This window comes from Giraffa tippelskirchi, chromosome 8 (assembly GCF_054371585.1).
Source record: "Giraffa tippelskirchi isolate mGirTip1 chromosome 8, T2T-mGirTip1v1.2.pri, whole genome shotgun sequence".
Lineage (NCBI taxonomy): Eukaryota > Metazoa > Chordata > Mammalia > Artiodactyla > Giraffidae > Giraffa > Giraffa tippelskirchi.
This window is the reverse complement of record NC_137282.1, coordinates 72,924,309-72,940,321: the sequence shown is the minus strand read 5'-3', so window position 1 is coordinate 72,940,321 and position 16,013 is coordinate 72,924,309. Positions and strand designations below refer to the sequence as shown.

The following is a 16,013-nucleotide window of genomic DNA, read 5'->3' as shown; positions in this document are numbered from 1 at the left end:
GCTGCCTTTAATCTCAAAACAAGCACTTCTGTGAGGCTGGAGTAACTTCCAGGGCCCCTCCCACACCAGGAACCGGGAGTCCTCCTTTCCTGAGCAGCATCTCCTGTGGGGATACAGGCACCATGAACCCCCAGAGGACAGTCTCCAGGTCACAGGTCAAAGAACAGAGCAGACTTCTCATCTAAAGTGGTATCTAGCTGGCAGCTCTGAGCAGAGATGTCCTCTTACCATCTGTCACAAGGGATCACGTGACACCCAAGCCACGGAACCTAATTAAACAGGGAAGGTATAAAAGCCCACTCCTGACAGAGGTTTCAGACAACTCCATGGACCCTAATTCCTACTGAAGGCTGATGAGAAGTGACCAATGCTCAGAATTTTAAGGGACCCTGACAACCAAATGATTTTTAAACCAGGAGCCTTAAGTCTGACATTTGTGAACATCCCATAGACACGTGTGCACATAGAATACTTGGAGAATTCAGAGGAGACTGAGATTCAGGTCCAGAGAGTCCAGCGCTTGAGAGAATTCACTGAGGTTTTGATGTATCCCGCACCTGCCCTTAGCTGTGCATGTTCTCCATCGCTTCAGACGCAAAACTGACCAAGATTTTGTCCCCAGAAGTCAGGACACAGTCACCAGTCACTTAACTTGGTAGTTTTATCCACATTGACTAACTTGCTGCACAAGTACCTTGTAGGTACCATCCTGGGATGATGATAAAGAAAAAGAACAGAGGTTTGGGGAAGGTCTTCTTGGGAAGCAGGCTCGCTCTACATGGGACGGGGCTCCACACGAGGTCCTGGGGGACGCCAGCAGGGGGAGCTCCTCCCCGCCCCCCGGGAGCCCTGCAGACAAAGCCGACCGTCTCCCTCAAGAAGTGGTCTCGGATCCACCCAGAACCTAGGGCGTAAACAGCTCACAGCCCACAGTCTGCTCCACAAGCTGGGCATCACTAAGTCCAATATCAGATGCCAGGTTCACCCAGGAAACCTCTCAGCATAGACGCTGCTGCAGGATGTTCAGACTCAAGCCACAGATCTTCTGCCTCCACACTAACCAGGCAGAGACCACTGACCTGAGGAAGCGCATCACCAGCCCAGGGTGGACAGGGTCCGATGTCTGCCCTGCACAGAAGCACCTGCTCGGGCGAGCAGAGGCTGAATCCGGGTCCTGGCCTCCCGCGGCACTGACCTTCCCACGTGGCGCCAAGATGCCACCAGGCTTGTGAGACCCCCGAGGTTAAGATGAGCCATGTGGTACAGGACAGTTCTGGTGGACAAAGCTATGGACTCACAGCCTTTCACTCTGGCAGCAGTTCACAGGCATGACCAGTTTTCTCACGAAGCCAATTTCAGTACACTAAACAAAGCCCTTCAAGCACAGGAGTGTTTCCGTCTCCTGTCAGTGGATCGGGGTGGCCGGTCATCAAGGCTCACGCTGGAGGAAGACTGCCGTCAGGGCTGAGACACCCGCCTCCTCCCCCGGCTCCCCCGGCCCCGCCCGAGTTATTCTCGGTTTATGAATCACATCATCTGGCACCCCATTCCTACAATCGCCATTTTTTTTGGAAAGAAAAGAAGATATTATAAATAATTTCAGTCTCTGGATAAAGGAAACTCACTTGAAGGATTTGTTCTCCCAAAAACAAGACATCTTATGTTTAACCTACTAAGTTACAAGACCATTCACCTGGCATTTCAAAACACGAGGCCTTCCAGGTAAGTAACTGCTCCACTTCATTGAACATGTTTCCAGCAACAGGCCCACCTGACGTGCTCACCCCTCTTGCGCCCCGAAGCTCCAGGCGCCCTGCGGGCAGCTCCTCCCCCACCCCAAGCCCCTGCATCGGGATTCCCAGTCCTCACTCTTCTGTGCTTTCCCCGTATTTCACAGGAAACAGACACTGGGAAGGTCAGAGACTCACTAAAGGTCACAATGGAATCACAAACAGACTCAGAGCGAAAACCCGCATGTGGGTCTCGGCAAGACCCTCAGCAACCGTGTGGCGGTGATGCTGAGACGCGGTGCCAGGGGTCGCCACTGCTCTGACCTGCAGGCAGGGGCACTGCTTCCTGTCTCACGAGGAGGCTGGGGGACTCACCGGAAGGAACGTGAGAAAGCCTTACAAGCCAGAAACAGCAAAGGCACAAGGTGTAACATCCGTCGTTCATGCTGTAGACATCACTGTCTACACAGCTCTGAGGACCGCGCACAAGTCAAGTGGAAGAGAACGAAGCAGGTTTGTCTCCACAGAGACACTCGCTGCCAGACTCTCACTGGACCTGCCACTGGGGACAAGCTCTCCATCAGGCCCGTCTGTGGTGGGGAGAGCAGCTCACCCACTGATTTCCCTCTGCTTGTCCATCGTGGCATTAAAGGCTTTTTATAACCTTCGGCTCAAAAGAAACTTCGGGGGTTTAGGACTCCCCAGAGCAAACGTTTCCACTATTTCCACCATTATGTCCCCTCTGCCTTTGACCTCAATATGCAAACTTCCCAGCAGCTGTCCACACGTCAACAGCCCTGCTTGCAGCTCGACACCAAACCCTGCCTGATGGAGCACATGGGCTCAGCATCCTAATACAAATGCAAGAGTGCTTACTTGGCCTATGGAGGCTTCTTAACATTAAGTACCTGTTACAAAGGTGCTTATTTTAATCCCACATTTTATTTTGCCAACACACACAAGGGGACCACCAGCCCTGAGGGGATGGAGGAGCACCTGCTGACCACATCCTGAATTAGCTCCTCAGGAGTCAGACACAGGAGTGAGGGCGAGAGCCAGGAGCACACTGGAGCCCGGCTCTCCCGCTCCTGGGGCTTGGGGACGGCGAGATCCCTCCTCAGCCCAAGTCCCGTACCCAGGTGGGGCATGTGCACCCCAGATACGGGCCAGACTTCCTGCCACCCTTACCGCGGGTGTGGGAGGCTGGAGTTAAGCACCAGTCAGCACATTACTGGGAGGAACCCAAGGTGAGAGTCACACTGAGTCTTCGGGACATCACGCCACAGGTTGGCAAACACAAAGACCAGTGCCACAGGATACATGGAAAGTACTCAAAATCTTTCCACCCAGTTCTTATATACACAACTTGTTTCACAATCCTTTTGTTTTCCCTGTGGAGCTATAAATTCATCTCAAACATCAAATACTGCCACGTGCTTAATCCACTGGACACTTCAGTACTTAGTTGTTATTATGAAACTCTACATAGTTAAGCACCATTGCTGCTTTACTACACAATCAGTCATTCTCATAACTTCCAATTATTTGTGCTAGCTGAGCAGGCTGTGTCATGATAGGTCGGTGCAGGGGGGGAACGGTGTAAATGCTGTGAGACCATCAAGCTCAGGGGCAGAACCCCAGCCCACTGTGTCACCCCAGCAAAACAGAATTTATTAAGCTCACTCCTGCCTAAGTTTGATTTTTCCCAAATGACATGAAGACTCCAAAGGAACAGCATGGAGAAACCGATACAGAATCAGATCATCTAAGGCAACTATCCCCAATCTTTTTGGCACCAGGGACTGGTTTTGCGGAAGACAAGTTTACCACAGATGGGGGGAGGGATGGGGAATGGTTTTGGGATGATCCAAGTGCATTACATTTATTGTGCACTTTATTTCTATTCCATCAGCTCTGCCTCAGGTCATCTCAGGCATCAGATCCTGGAGGTTGGGGACCCCTGGTCCAAGAACTAAGACCAGACCCTTCACTGGTCAAAGGCAGACTGTCCGGGACACACACTCAGGATCCATGGTCTCCCAATCATGTGACAGTGGCTACTTGTAAGTCATGTACAGACCCATGAGATACGGCGCAGCAGAGGGAAGAGGCACCATCCTGCGTTTCACACGGAGGGTCCAAGCTCCGACCCACCCACTCAAGGAAAAGTACCTCAGTGCTCATGATTCACCCCAAAGTTGATTTTTCATTCAGTTTACCACCTGAACCATTTTTGAGTGTTCAATTTAGTGGCATTAAGTATATTCACATTGTTGTGTGACCATAACCACTGCTCATCTGCAGAATATTTGTATCATCCCAAGATGAAGCCCTCTACCTAGGCCAAAGTTCATCTTTTTCACCAAAAGTTTGAAAAGTCTTCTATAAAACCACAAAGGTGAAACAAGCCATATTCAGGTTCCTAAAGACCCTATTTGCCATTAAGATACAAGAGCAACAACCACTATGTCTCAGCCTAAAAAAATTTCCAAACACTTCCTAAATAATTAAGCAACTTAATTAGATATATTAGATTGAATTATGTAGGAAAAACCAGAATTCTCAAATCTTTCACTTCCAAAAGCTACAATTTTCAGCCAACTCCTCTTTCATCCCACTTGACATGATTCTTTCCCACTTCCACACTTAAGTTCACAGCCTCAGGTCCTCAGCACTGACTTCAAAGTGAAACACTCCATCATGTAAATATATTTTCAAGGAAATTGCCCACAAATGGCCTCAACACTCAAGTCACAGCGGAAAGGAAGCTTTCTTAGTTTTAGAGACTGGCTACTTGGATTCTTACAAAAAGCAAAGCAAGCATCTCAAACGAGAAATATTTTCTGTATTAACTTGAGACTTTTTATAAAATGAACTGTCTAAAAATATAGGAAACTCACCTCAATATTTAAAACCTATTTAGATTCCCACAGAGCAGTACTTTTAATTAATTCTATCACTATTCTTTTTTGCATCTCAGAATCAACAATGATTCACCTGGAAGAGAAAAACTAATCTGGAAACTGAATTTCGCCTTAAACTGTGTTGTACTCACTGCTGTTGATGGACACTGTTCACAAAATCTTTGTTTCTTTACATGTGAGTTGTTCCCATTTTTCGTCACTAACCAAGACTTTCAGGAAGCAGAAAGAGGCTCAAAAAATATCCAACCATTATTTGTGCTCTAAAAATCACACCCACTTACTGATAGACTGACAAGGCTACTGAGGGACTGCTATGTGGACCAATGCCTCACATTTGGGAACCCTCCTTATTGGAGAACTCCACCAACCACTGTGAATGGACTATCTTCCCTAAATCCTATCATGTAGTTTTTGAAATAGCCCCTCAATTTGTGTGAATTGCTATCAGTGATGTAGAAACTATTTCTTCTAAGTATCAGTGAGGAACCCCCTCTTCCGGAAGGCTAACACATATTGATAACTTATAATGGAAGGGAACCACCTATCACTTTTCCCTCATGAGAAGTCAGATATTGTGGACTCAGATGTTATTCCCTCCTCTTTCTGCTCCCATTACCTTCTCCTTAGAACCCTTACCTAAGATTGTGTGAAGAAGCCAAGAGTTACAAGATTTCATAGATAAATGTAATCATACCTTGAGAGAACATTCAGTTGCTACCACTATTGCTGCAAATAAGTTATGAGTGTAGGAACTGGTGTACAAAAACATATTTCTCATTAAAAAAATATCCAACCATGTTCTAAACAAACTATAAGCAGTAAATTTGCTCAAATTTTCAGCTAAGACATAATTGATTGGACAAAACCAAAACAGAGACAGGTCTATGAACTTTTTTGAAAAGTTATAGTCTGTAATATAATATATCCAAAATCATAAGTTTAAAAAATGAAGATCTTATTTTTCCAGAATACTCAGGATTTTACACTGGAAGGCACAGTACAAACAATGCCTTGTCATGTACGAATGAGACCCCATTAAACATAACCTCCAGTCAAGACACTATTTATGATAAAAGTAGAGAAAATCCCAGTGGATCACACTCTTCTAATTATCACAGAAGAATCCATTAGGATTCATTTTGTTCAGCTAGAAAACACACGAGGAAGTGTCAGAAGCCTCTGTTTCATACCCAACAAGAGTATCCCAGACACAGACAGACATGAGACAACTGATTCTAGAAATGAATAAACTTTAATAAAACCCTCTGCACAAAAGAACCAGCAACTCTACCTTTTCCTCAGGACTTGAGTCTCTGAATAAAATGCTGTAAATCAGAAGCACAGGAGGGTGACTGAAATGGAGACCTTCAGGATAACACTCCATGTCAATTATTCTATTTGTTTAAAACACCAAATTTCCAAAGAATTTTTTTCAGACTTTTCCCTCCATTGTGTTTCCTTAAAAGCAATTCAAATCCCCTTAATTACAACTGCCAGCCACACACATCTGCCCGACCACAAGAAACCACAGGGTCACAGCATCTCCCTCTCTAAGACACGCATGCTGTTGTTTTATTCACGAGGATCCTCAAGGTTTTAAGAACATAACAACTGGCCAGTCCCACCCCAAGAGCAAGGAAAGCCTCGAATGCAGACAGACTCTAAATCCATTCCATGCTGACCAACAACGGTGGTCTGCCTTAAAAAATATCATCCACAAAAGAAACAACCGAAATTAACATTAATATATTCAACTTCATAAGACAACTGGCTTCCCTTAAAAATTCAAGGCAACAATCATCTATTTCCTTTATCAAATAAAAACAGATCTCTGAGTTCTGGTCATAACTCAGTATAGAACAGAATCATTCATTTTTTTTTTTTTTTTGCTTGTTTCAGTCAATATATGAAACAGCTACCTTAAAAAAAATCAAGATATCTAATTATGTAATCATATTTCTCAGTTTTTCACAGATATAGAACCAATAATCTCAAATCAGAAGAACAAATCCATTTACCTGTGTTCCTGTCTGGTAAGATACAGCAATGCTTCTGCAGAATGCCGGGCAAAACCTGTTTCAGAACAAATAAATAAAAGACGTGTGGTTATCATTCAGGTAGAGAAAGGCATCTAATCAACCATTGCAAGTGTTTTTCTAATAAAGTCATTTGATGCTGCATAGTCATCATGCCCAGAACTATCTAACAAATTAAACAGTACTGAAAAATTCTGATGACATACATTTTTCATCAAAAAGGTTAATCAGGTAAGTGTGCTGATTATATATGCTGCTCCTAGGATGGTAATGCAGTTCTGTTTAATGTATGTCCCTAATGGGTCCTCTAAGTGCCTTGAAAGCTGCACTCAGGGGGCTCCTACACTAAGGCAAATGGCCCACCAATTTTGTGATGGCTTTTAAAATATGAGATGCAATTAGAGCCTGAAAATGGAGGGTGTTGGGGTGGTAACTTGAGTCTGTCTTCTAGGTTCTAAGCCGAGAAGCCTTTATCACGAATGAGTCACAAGAAAATGTGAAAGAAGAGCCTGTGTTTACCTGCACAGTTTGGTAGTAAATGGTGCAGGAAATACCTTATTTGATAAGCAAAAGAGAGCTTAAAGTCATGGAAAGGCTTTCCCAAGAGGCTATGGCAACATAAGGCAACTGCAAAGCACAGACGTAAACAGAACTTGCGACTGAAGAGATCTCTCTGGGAAACTTATGATTATGCTTTCTCAACTCAATTAGGGCAAAAGCTGAACTTCTGTCTTAAATCCTCCACTGATGAGGCTGCAACCATTCCTCAACCCTCCTCCCTGATTACAAACCCTCAGCATCCTCAGTCAAGAAGTAAGCGCCACCCTCTCCGAGCAAGTCACTCAGCCAGTGGAGGGGGCCCAGCGGTGCTGCAAAGACCAAGCGCTGCCCTCGACCAGCTCAGGGTCCAGCTGAGCAAACAACAGACTTGAGCAGATATTATTAATGTTTGCAGCAGTTTTCCTTTGGAATAATGGCTCCCTTCCCATCCACGCCCTTATGATGCCTTTAAGTTGGGGCAATTCTGCACACGATACAGCCCACATGCACGACAAAAACGCAACAGATCATAAGAAAGTTCTGCCAGGTCCTGCAGTTAAAGTCACTTGACCACAGAAGCCTCTCATGTTCCTTCTGCCTATGAACACCCCGAGGGGGAAGTGCTAGCCTGATCCATCAAAACATCCACCTAATGGCTGTCCCTGTGTGCATCTCTGTCTCAGGGGACAGTTGAAAGCACTGTTGCCAGGCTACTCTGCTAAGGAATTACTGCCAACAGGTAAGCCACAGAAATGTCCAGAACAGGATGCCAGGGGACCCCTGGTGCCTGTCCTCAGGGCCAAACTGACATCACTGACTGTTTCCAGGAATACATCTTGAAGAAGCGGACACAGTGGCTGCATCGCTCAGATCACAGCCTGCGACCTGCCACCACCGCCACGCGACCACAACGCTGTCCCCATGAGAGCTGATGGAGTGACACACGGGGGCTTCGGAAGGCGGATGGGCAAACAGGGGGCGCATGTGGGGCAGGCGGGATGCTGATTCACACTGTGAGCAGAGGAAGGGGGACGCAGGCACTAAGGTGGTTGTCCAGTCAGCATTGACTAGCCTAGTACTAACTAGCCCAGCACTACCTAATCAGGCACTAACCAGAATGGCACACCAGCCCAGCACTAACTAGCCAAGCATTACCTGAAAGCACTAGTTGCTCGCTCATATCTGACTTTTTGCGACCCCACGTACTGTGGCCTGCCAGGAACCTCTGTCCATGGGATTCTCCAGGAAAGAATACTGGAGTGGCAAGAATCCCATTCCAGCATTCCATCCCAGTGAGGGAATCCCCCATGCCCTTCTCCAGGGGATCTTCCTAACCTAGGGACCGAATCTATGTCTCTGGCATTGCAGGCAGATTCTTTACTGTATGAATCACCAGGCAAGCCCTCAGTACAGTTCAGTTGCTCAGTCGTGTCTGAGTCTTTGTGACCTCAAGGACTGAAGCACCCCAGGCTTCCCCATCCATCACCAACTCCCAGAGCCTGCTCAAACTCACGTCCATCGAGTCAGTGACACCATCCAACCATCTCATCCTTTGTCATCCCCTTTTCCTCCTGCCTTCAATCTTTCCCAGCATCAGCGTCTTTTCCAATGAGTTAGCTCTTCGCATCAGGGGGCCAAAGTATTGGAGTCTCAGGTTCAGCATAAGTCCTTCCAAAGAATATTCAGGACTAATTTCCTTTAGGATTGACAGGTTTGATATCCTTGCAGTCCAAGGGATTCTCAAGAGTTTTCTTCAACACCACAGTTCAAAAGCATCAATTCTTTGGTGCTCAGCTTTCTTTATGATCCAACTCTCAGATTTGTACATGACTACAGGAAAAACTATAGCTTTGACTATACAGACCTCTGCTGCCAAAGTAACATCTCTGCTTTTTAATATGCTGCCTAGGTTTGTCATAGATTTTCTTCCTAGGAGCAAGCGTCTTTTAATTTCATGGCTGCAGTCACCATCTGCAGTGATTTTGGAGCCCAAGAAAATAAAGTCTCTCACTGTTTCCATTGTTTCCCCATCTATTTGCCATGAAGTGATGGGACCGGATGCCATGATCTTAGTTTTTTGAATGTTGAGTTTTAAGCCAGCTTTTTCACTCTCCTCTTTCACCTTCATCAAAAAGCTTTTTAGTTCTTCTTTGTTTTCTGCCATAAGGGTGGTGTCATCTGAATATCTGAGGTTATTGATATTTTTCCCAGCAATCTTGATTCCAGCTTGTGCTTCATCCAGCCTAGCATTTCACATGATATATTCTGCATATAAGCTAAATAATCAGGGTGACAATATACAGCCTTGACGGACTCCTTTCCCAATTTGGAACCAGTCTGTTGTTCCATGTCCGGTTCTAACTGTTGCTTCTTGACCTGCATACATGCAGGCAGGTTAGGTGGCCGGGTATTCCCAGCTCTTGAAGAATTTTCCAGTTTGTTATGATCCACACAGTCAAAGGCTTTAGCATAGTCAGTGAAGCAGAAGTAGATGTTTTCATGGAATTCTCTTGCTTTTTCTATGATTCAACAGATGGTGGCAATTTGATCTCTGGTTCCCCTGCCTTTTCTAAATCCAGCCTGAACATCTGGAAGTTCTCGGTTCAGGTACTGTTAAACCTTATCTGGAAGTTCTCAGTTCACATACTGTTGGTTCACGTACCAGTCCCATCACTTCATGGCAAACAGACAGGGAAACAATGGAAACAGTGACAGTGACTAGGGAAGCCCTAGTCCAGCACCTTCAGCCCAGCACTAACCAACCCACCACTAACCAGGTTAGCATTAAGCACGACTAAAGAAGGCAATGGCACCCCACTCCAGTACTTTTGCCTGGGAAATCCCATGGACGGAGGAGCCTGGTGTGCTGCAGTCTATGGGGTCACTACGAGTCAGACATGACTGAGCGATTTCACTTTCACTTTTCACTTTCATGCATTGGAGAAGGAAATGGCAACCCACTCCAGTGTTCTTGCCTGGAGAATCCCAGGGACAGCGGAGCCTGGTGGGCTGCCATCTATGGGGTCGCACAGAGTTGGACATGACTGAAGCGACTTAGCAGCAGTAGCAGTAGCAGCCCAGCACTAACCACTCCAGCCGACCCAGTCCAGCACTAAGCAGCCCAGCACTAACTAACTAGCTCCACGGAATTTTCCATCATGCAGCACAGCTGAGTGCACGGTCAGGGCACTTCCCAGTCTTCAGGGAACCGCTATCCAAAACGGGGGCACCTGGGACGCCCTCTGGTGATCTTTGCACCCTCAGGACTCTGGTCAGAAGTGCTATCTTTTCTTCTCAATGCCCCTTCTCCAGGGGCGAACCTCTGAACTCAGCCTCCGATGCCCAGCCCCACCCTGCTCCCCAGCCCAGGCAGACCGTGCTCAGCCCAACCTGTGCGTCCGCCTTTGCTCAGAGGCGCTCTTGTGACCTGCTCTGTGCAGGAGTGACTGTGTCTTTTATACACAACTAGACCAAGCCTGAAATGCCCACATTAAACATCCTCTCCAGGTGTTTCTGGGTGAAGCCAGCTTGACTTGGTGGACTCGGTAAAGCAGGTCACCCTCTCTGGTGTGGGAGCCTCCTCCAATTCCAGAGGGCCTGGACTCAAGAGGATGCGGCAGGAATCTGTGGCCCCCAGGACCGCCCTTCTTTGTCCTCATGGGGAGTCCAGCTCAGTGGGGAACTCCCCTGGGCACCATCTATCAGAGCCTCTATTTTTTGGTGGATGCAAATACAATGTCACTCTCGTTACAAGGTCACCCTGAGGCCTCCCTCTTCCTGGCAGTGAGAATCTGAACATGAATCCCTTCTAAACGGAGTTCAGAACCAGCCTCCCAGGGCCATAGTGTGTGATGGGGTCTCCAGGATTTAGAAGAATGCCCCTCGACAGCCTGACTTCAAGCCTCATACCGTCGAACATTCAATTCTGAATGTCAAGCACAGAACGTCCTTTATTATCATGTCCTCTGGCTGCAGAGGGGAAGCCGCATGTAGGAGTTCCAAACACACATTCACACACACGAACACTCACATACATGCACTTTGTCTAAATTACTGTCCCCATTACAACTGGAAAATGACCGAGGGGCTGGTTAAAACCCTGTGGTCCAGTGGTCAAGATGCTGTGCTTCCACTGCAGGAGGCACAGGTTAGATCCCTGGTCAGGGAACAAGGATCTCACACGCTGCAAGGTACAGTCAGAAAAAAAGAAAAAGTAATTGCTGAAAATGACCAGGATTCCACTCTTATCAGAGACCATTTAACTTTTTACAGAACATTCATCTGAGCCTAAAAATAGTAGGAATTGGCACAGAATGCATTTGAACTGACTGTTTCACAGCCCTAGCGTCACATTAGCTTTTTCTACATTTCAGAAACTGTTGGTTGAGGAGGTTAAGAACTAATTAAGAACTTATATTCATAAAAACAGACTTAAAAAGGCATGACAATTTAAATGATGAGAAGAAACACCATTTCTAACTTTTTAAACATGCTTCCCTGGTGGCTAACAGATACTCAAATTTAAGATCCTGTAGCCTGACCACTAGTGGGATGTCCATCTTGACGTGGGCTCATCTGGCTCCAGAGAATTCATTCACAGAAGTGAAAGGAACTAGAGGTCACTGACGTTTTTAAATGCTCTGGGAGCTTCAAACAGCTCCTTTGTGCTTGTGAAACTAATGGTAATTGCTTTCTGTGGACATCCAGAATATTCAACATTCGACGTTATAAAATAAGTAACTCACACTTACCTGTCTCTTTCCTGCCCCTCCCTGAGAGCGTGTGAGCTGGAACCTGAGGTCTCCCTCTCAGGACCCCACCCCACCCACTCTGCTCAGGGGTATCCACTGGGGACCCAAAAGTCAGTTCTCCCCCTGAACCTGCCCCGCCTCCCAGGCCAGGCCCCCGCTGCACTCTGCTGGCCGCAGGTCCCTCCCTGCCTCCCAGCCTCCCCATCTGCGGGTGTCTCCCCGGCCATCCCCACTGGGCCCTGGACGGACACCCGATGACCCACACCCCCTCAGCCGTAAGCCTCCTCCTCCCTGGACTTCAGAGCCCCATCACTGCCTCCGTGCCGTCATCCCAAACATCTCGTGGGGACTCAGAATCAGCGTGACGGGCCCTTTCCCAACCATACCTGCCCCCGCAGACCTCAAGTGTCTACACGGCCGCCTGCACCTGCTCGGTGAGAACACAGGCCCCGGCCCACTCCACCTGCCGGGGCCACGGCTCCACCCCGCTCCCAGAGTCGTGGGTGCCACATGCAGTGGGAGGTCCTGAATCTGTTGAAATGATTACAGATTAACACACGTGGAAGTGAGTCTTAAGTATTTTTGTAGATCCTACGTCCTTTTTACAAATAAAAGCTCCTTGTTATAGAGAAGGGACCTATGTGTCTGAGATGTGGGGTCCTTGACACCCAGTGGCTGGGGGTAATCTCCGTGGTCCCTGCACGACCCTCCCTGAGAGGAACCCCAAGGGCTATGTAAGAGGCAGGAACGGGGACCAAGAATACGTGAGGGTTAAACGTGAAGTCACCACAATGCAACGGCAGGGCTGTGTCCCCGCCTCTCGCCCTCTGAGTGAGCCCCCTGAGGTTCTGTGAGGGCCCCAGCGCTGCCCCAGGTCAAAGGTGCTGAACCTGAGGGTCCAAGGGCTGAGGGAGGCTGAACTCAGGCCCCACTGTTGGCGCAGCACACGCTTGCCAGGGAGCCGAGGTCAGTGGATGATTCCCCCTTGAAGCCCATGACCAGCACACTCCCAGAATTTCAATGTCACACAAAGTGCAGTTGCTGCTGAGTAACAGAGAGTCCCTGCACATCCCACTCACTTGTCTGTTGGGACTGGGGCACACAAAGAGCCCCCACCCCTCAGGCTAGGCTGCCGAGGCCCCAGGAATGGAAGCCCAGGGCACCTTGAGGACACAGAGCTCAGTCCCTCAGCCGCCCCTGCATTGGGGAGGGCAGCCCACTTGGGTTAGTGGTCGGCGGTGAGAGCCACCCTGACCCCGGCCTTGCCTTGACCTCTGCTGCACCTTCAAAGCTTCTGTCGGATCACAGGAACACAGACCCTCCTGGGAGGCTGGAATCTTCCCTGGCTTCATCAGCTGCCCCAGACAGGAGTGCAGCGGCCAGCAGGGCAGCCCTGGGCCAAAGGGAGGGAGATCCTGAGGGAGGCTGGGGCCCCAGAGCTGGCTGGCGCCTGGCACAGGGTAGGCTCCCTCACCGTCCAGAGCAGGCAGAGTGGTCCCCAGAGTCACAGACACAGAGCACAGGGCCCCGGGCTCCATCAGGAAAACGCAGCCTCCTCCTGCAGGACTGGCCTCCACTTAGGAGGGCTGCGGTCCCCAGGCTCCAGGCATCCCTGGGGCTGACTTTGCCTCTATGCTCTCCTTTCACAACACATCTTTTCTACTTTTCTACTGTTGACAAGGATGCATACTGGTCTCATCTATTTAATTAAATGCAATTAAATTTATTTTCAGCATAAAAAAATTCAAGTGCACAGACCATGTGTAACTGAGATAAATTACAAGTGCACATTCATTTAATCAACGGCCTTGGCCGGGTCAAGAGGCATGAAACCATCTTCCAGGACTGTTCCAGAGAGAGATAAACACTGTGTGGTCAGGTTCTTCAGGGAAGCAGACCAGCTGGGTAACAGGATGCAGACACGGTGTGCACATGTGTGCACACATGTCAGTATACGAACATATAATGTGTGTCTACCAGTTTCTGCAATAGCGTGGCTGAGTCCTCATAATAAACCCACTGTTCTCCTGCTGTGAATGATGCAGCATGAACACAGTGACAAGGCTCTGAGTTCCTGCTCTTGGTACTTTGGGTTCATTTCTCAACCGTATGGCAGTTCTATCCTTAATTTTTATTGCAGTATAGTTGCTTTACAACATTGTGTTAGCTTCTACTGCACAGCAAAATAAATCAATCATATGTGTACATACACCCCCTTCCCTTTTGGGTTTCCCTGACATTTACAGCTTTCCAGGTGGTGCTAGTGGTAAAGAATCCACCTGCCAATGCAGAACACACAAGAGACACAGGTTCGATCCCTGGGTCAGGAAGATGCCCTGGAGGAGGAAACGGCAATCCACTTCAGTATTCTCGCCTGGGAAATCCCATGGACAGAGGAGCCTGGTGGGCTCTAGTCCGTAGAGTCACAAAGAGTTGGACACAACTGAGCGCGCACGCACACCCATTCATAAAGGACCTTATCTGCCACAGAGACACCGACGGAGAGAATGGCAAGGACAGCGAGGGGCTCAGGTGGGGTAGGAGGAGCCGGGAGGCTGGGACTGGCACACACAGGCGGCTGACACCATGCCCAGAGCAGACTGGTGGGAGAGCGCTGCACAGCACAGGGGCTCCATCAGTGCTCTGGGGAGGTGTGATTCTCCATCTGCCCAGGAACCTCCACGCTGATTCCACAGCGCCTGCACTGGCTGACCCTCCCACACCAGTGCACAAGGGTCCCGCTGCCCCACGTCCGCAGCAGCGCCTGCTGTGTTCCAGTTTTCTGACAGGGGCCTCCTCTCTCAAACGCTGGTGGATGCCCTGTCACGTGATGGTGCCACCGCGGTCAGCTGAGAGTTTCAGAAGGCTCCCCCCACCCCCAGTCTGGTGCCTAGCAGAACCGCTGGGATTCTTCCCGTCCTTCTCGAGCCCTGAGGTTGACCGTGGGCGTGATGCTCCTTGTTCCCAGACGTGTTTCATGACTCCCTCTGTGAAACGCCCCTCTGTCCCACGTCCAGTTCCATCATGGGGAGCCTCCTCTGCCTCACTCTTTTAGCCCAGGGATTAAGCGGGTCAGACTCAAACTCCCTCTGGAATCCTAGATGGGAGTTGTTCAGACAGTACCTCTATCCATGTGAAAGCTGAAACATTAAAATAATAAACTCAGGTTTTTAACACATGAGCAAGCCAGTGTTCATCAGTATGGACCCTGGAAGCCCCCAGGTATAGTTTGGGTTTACTGAGGAAAAACTGACCAATTAGATTGTAATATGTTTAAAGTATAAACATGATGAGTGGATACATGTGTGCACTGTGAGATGATCACCATCAAGTTCATGAACACGCCCCTCAGCTCACAGAGGTAACTCTTACACATGTGTGCATGTGAATGTGTTGATAATGTACGGGGCCTACTCTCATCATCTTTAAAGGACACAACACAATACTGTTAACTGCAGTCACCATGCTGTGCGTTGGGTCCCCCAGACTTCTACCCGTCTTACAGCTGGAAGTTCATGCTGTCTGATCAAGGTCTCACATCACCCCTTCCCCAGCCTCAGGTAATCACTATTCTACTCTCAGCTTCAATGACCCAAGCATATGTGTGTGTTTGTTTCTATGTAAAAGTTGTACCATCTAGCATTTATCTCTGTCTGGCTTATTCACTTAGAAAAGCATCTACCAGGTTCATCCACGTCATCAAAAATGGCAGGACATCCCCAACCTCACATCTTCCTTATCCATTCATCTGTCTTCAAAGACTTAGACTATTTCTACGTCTTGGTTCCCATAACTAAAGCAGTGAGCATGCAGAGAAGATCCCTCCTTCAAGCTACTGATGTCATTTCCTTTGGATGCATACCCAGAAATAGGGCGGCTGGACCATATGGTGGTTCTATATTTAATTTTTTGAGGAACCTCTATACTGGATGTATGAATTTATATTTTCACCAACAGTGTACCAGAGTTTCCTTTTCTCCAACAAATGAACTGATTAAAAAATAAGCAAAAAAACATGAACAGACATTTTTC

General features: G+C 48.1%; 1 protein-coding gene across 3 annotated transcripts in view; it reads right to left on the bottom strand.

The window, feature by feature from the left end:
• LOC145518928 (uncharacterized) overlaps positions 1 to 16,013 on the bottom strand; it is a 480,773-nt gene that overhangs the window by 308,038 nt on the left and 156,722 nt on the right. For all 3 annotated transcript variants that reach the window (XR_014063466.1, XM_081524198.1, XM_081524199.1), the window contains exon 3: positions 6,673 to 6,727. Coding sequence is in view for 2 of the 3 variants with exons in the window: in XM_081524198.1 (XP_081380324.1) it covers positions 6,673 to 6,727 (55 nt within the window). In the remaining variant the exon portion in view is untranslated. The remainder of the gene's footprint in view (positions 1 to 6,672; positions 6,728 to 16,013) is intronic.